General features: G+C 36.3%; 1 protein-coding gene across 1 annotated transcript; it reads left to right on the forward strand.

The window, feature by feature from the left end:
* The first annotated feature begins 276 nt into the window (after window positions 1-276).
* Window positions 277-1,212, forward strand: LOC132660684 (olfactory receptor 5W2-like). The gene has a single exon (XM_060604468.3). It carries the CDS (start codon window positions 280-282, stop codon window positions 1,210-1,212), a length of 933 nt encoding a protein of 310 aa, XP_060460451.3. The 5' UTR covers window positions 277-279.
* Window positions 1,213-4,055: the final 2,843 nt, after the last annotated feature.

Genomic DNA, 4,055 nt, shown 5'->3' on the forward strand with positions numbered 1-4,055 from the left:
ACATTGGACAACAGAAGCCAGGGCAAGTAACATATCTCAAGAATGACATGTATTTAGAATTCAAGTTTATCACCTTTCTATCCCCCAAATTTTTAGTTTTTTATAACACAGCAAGGCTTCTTTAATAGGGACACTCACCGGACTCTTTTCTGAGGATAAAGAAGACAACATAAAATCACGTTTTGTCTTATGGTGTTTTGGGTACCCAGAAAAGCCAAAGCCTGATCTATAATTTGCTTGGTCATTTTGGAAAGCAGTTTAGAACAAGCACAAAGAAGAATGGACAAAGAAAACTGCTCCTCCTTGACTGAATTCTTTCTCTTGGGAATTACCGACAACTCTGAGATCAAAGTGACTCTATTCACCACCATCCTGCTTATTTATCTCACTAATCTCCTGGCAAACCTCGGAATGATTATTCTAATTAGAATGAATTCTCAGCTGAACACACCAATGTACTTTTTCCTTAGCCACCTCTCTTTCTGTGACCTCTGTTATTCCACAGCAATTGGACCCAAAATGTTGGTAGACCTTTTAGCCAAAAACCCATCAATCCCTTTCGTTGGCTGTGCTCTGCAATTCTTGGTCTTCTGTATGTTTGTAGATTCCGAGTGCCTACTGCTGGCGGTGATGGCCTTTGATCGGTACAAGGCCATTAGCAACCCCTTGCTCTACACGGTCAACATGTCCAGCAGAGTGTGCTTCCTGCTCATGGCCGGGGTTTACGTGCTGGCAACGGCAGATGCTTTGATACACACGACACTAACATTCCGGTTATGTTTCTGTGGATCAAAGGAGATTAATCACTTCTTCTGTGATGTACCCCCTCTCCTATTGCTCTCTTGCACAGACACACAACTCAACGAATTAGCAATATTCACCATTTTTGGCTTCATTGAACTGAGCACCATTTCAGGAGTCCTTGTCTCTTATTGTTATATAATCCTATCTGTCCTGAAGATCCACTCTGCTGAGGGGAGGTTCAAAGCTTTCTCCACCTGCACCTCCCACATAACTACTGTTGCAATTTTCCAGGGGACCATGATCTTCATGTATTTCCGGCCGATTTCTTCCTACTCTCTTGATCAAGACAAAATGACTTCCTTGTTTTACACCCTTGTGATTCCCATGTTAAACCCACTGATTTATAGCCTACGGAACAAGGACGTAAAAAGGGCCTTAGAAAAATTGAAAAACAAATTACAGTCTTAAGTATTTATAGTCTGTATATGTGCATACACCCACACTCATATCGTGATTGTTGTTTTCATAAAATTATATGATATGATTTATTTATTATTATGGTATTTATTATTATGGTATTTTCTCAAATACTTAAAGAAATGAGTATCTGCATTAAAACTCAACCATAACAAGACACTGTATTTCCTCAAACCTGTCATGTGTCACTGTGGTCTTCAATTTATTTAAGAAACTCATTTGTGCAAAACATTCTGACTCTTCTAATTTTCCATATATTTATTTGTTTGCTTTTCATGTAAGCTTAATTACAAGTATACTTGGATTTATTATTGAGTGTTCACTAAGTACTTTTCATACATGTTAATATTTTGAATTTCATGATAAATACAGTAGGTTCCAAACTAATGAATCCTATAATCTAGAGGAATGAACAAACATTAATTAACTGAGCACCCAAATAAGTCTTAAAACATTCATGAAGTAAAAGAGTTGACAGTTACAAATCTAGAAAAAAAATGTCAAAAGCTAGTGTGTAGAAGAAAGGTTTCCTTCTATGATGATGTTTAGTCTCAGATCTAATTAAAAAAAATCAAGCTGGGGAAAATAAAAGATTCCAGGCAAAGGGTCTAACATTACAGAGGTCCTGAGGTTCTATACCATTTTGGGATTTAAATAGTCCAACATGCAAAGGTTATAAAGAGAAGTGTAAAGTTCCTTGGTAAATTACATCATTGTACTGAAATTATCCACAAGTCTTTCATAACTTCCAAAGGAAGATTTCCTTCCTATCTTCCTCCTTCTCTGCTCTGGTTAAATGTCCCTTTTTATAATTCATAGACAATGATCTCCTTTAAGCATTTTTTTTTTTTAATATTGCTTGGCTTATTGCATCCAAAATAAGATGGTAAGTGTTCTTTGTTCAAGGATTGAGCATTCCATCCCTGTTATCCAAAGTGCCTTCGTGGTGCCGGAGACAAGAAATGGCAAAACAAACATATACCCAATGAAATATTAGATAACATTTTTAAGAGCTTATTAGACATTGGTAACACAATTAACTGAGGGTATGATAAGTGATTTGAATATATATATTTTGTAACTCTCCAAAAAGTGTATAAAATGGTTGTGGATACTAAGGTAATGGATCTATAAAGAGCTACATACTAATTTCATTAGAAGCAAAGAGTATTTTCCCATGTATATGCTTGGTATCTATCAATTTCATCTGTCTGTGCTCAACTTTCTGATGGCTAAAGCAGTGAGTTAGCTTGTTGAGACAACATGGGTATGGCATATATTTGAGAGACTATTTAAGACTCAAGGACAGGGGTGTCTGTGTGGCTCAGTTGGTTGAGCGTCTGATTCTTGACTTTGGCTCATGTCATGATTCCAAGAGCCTGCATTGGGTTCCACTGAATGTGGAGCTTGCTTAAGATTCTCTCCCTCTCTCCCTCTCCGCTTTCCCCCCACTAGCACTCTCTCTCTTTCTAAAAAAAAAATTTAAGAAATTAAAAAAAAATTTAAAAAAAATTTTAAAGATTCAAGGATACTCTTACCAATTGCAATCATAGAAATTAAAAGTCACTGAATGCCTTAGATTTTCCATTTGCTATTTAGAAATGCCTTTGTGTGAAAACATTTCAGAAAAGATGTAAACCTAAGATTTTCTTGTTTTCATAGGGGCATTTGTGGGACCCCTTACCTGTCACACAGTATCACAGTGGAAAAAAATGCATGGAACATTTTCTGTTTTTAATAAAAGGAGTTAAGTGTTTCTACCTGAATGATATTTTCTCAATTAACACACACTATGTCAATATTGTTACTGATAAGCAGCAGCATGGTAGAAAACACTGTCTGAAATACATTGTCCAAAAATGAATGGGGTATAAGTAGATTGCTGGTAATTCAGGGAATATACATATGTCTTCTAGGTAACTAGTCTCTCTCCCTTTCAACACCTATACATTACAACATCCAAAGACGGATTTGACCTACATATAGCAGTTTTATCAGATCTGGTTTGACCTAGAGGGAAGAAAAATTTAAAGAGAAAGAAATTTTGAGTCCTATGAATGGGATTCCAAATATAGAATTGACTAATTTAACTAAACATGGACTTATTTTCCTTGAATATGAGGGGTTTAATAACACATCATGGGGAACATTTTTAGATTTGTCGGTGGATGGCCTACAATGACTCTTCTATCTTATTTATTTTACATGAAAAAGGAGTATCACATCAAAATACTTTATGTACTCTAGCTTACTTCAACCTTCATCATTCCTTTCCTCTGTAACCTCTATCACATCCTTCTCACATATACCCAATAACTGATGGAAAATATTATTGTCTGGAGGCATCTGGGTGGCTCAGTGAGTTAAGCGTCTGACTCTTGCTTTTGGGGAAGGTCATAATTTTGTGGTTCGTTAATTCAAGCAGCTCATTGAGCTGCACGTTGACAGGGAAGAAACTGCTTGGGATTCTCTCTCCCTCTCTCTGTCCCTCCCCCACTCACTCTCTCTGTCTCTCTTGAAATAAATAAATAAACTTAAAAAGTTTTTAAAGAAAATATTATGTCCAAATGTAGCTTTTTTTGAGTGAAGGGGAAGTCTTTAAAGATGATAATATAAGAGGCCTTAAATTTCCCTCCTCCCCAAATTAACAGCTACAGATGCTACAATTCCCTCTGAAAGAAATCAAGAAACTATCTGAGCAACTGTTATACATTGAGCAAATGAGAAAAATAACCACACTGAATCACAGAAAAAGCTAAGACAAAACTTTGCCATAAAATTTACAATTGGGAAGAAACTCCTGGCTACCAGCTTCTCCATGAGGTATGGAAGGT

Source organism: Panthera onca, chromosome D1 (assembly GCF_046562875.1).
Source record: "Panthera onca isolate mPanOnc1 chromosome D1, mPanOnc1 haplotype 2, whole genome shotgun sequence".
Lineage (NCBI taxonomy): Eukaryota > Metazoa > Chordata > Mammalia > Carnivora > Felidae > Panthera > Panthera onca.

Excerpts from the sequence above, each read along its gene's own strand:
- LOC132660684 (XM_060604468.3), top strand. The coding sequence starts at position 280 with ATGGACAAAGAAAACTGCTCCTCCTTGACTGAATTCTTTCTCTTGGGA.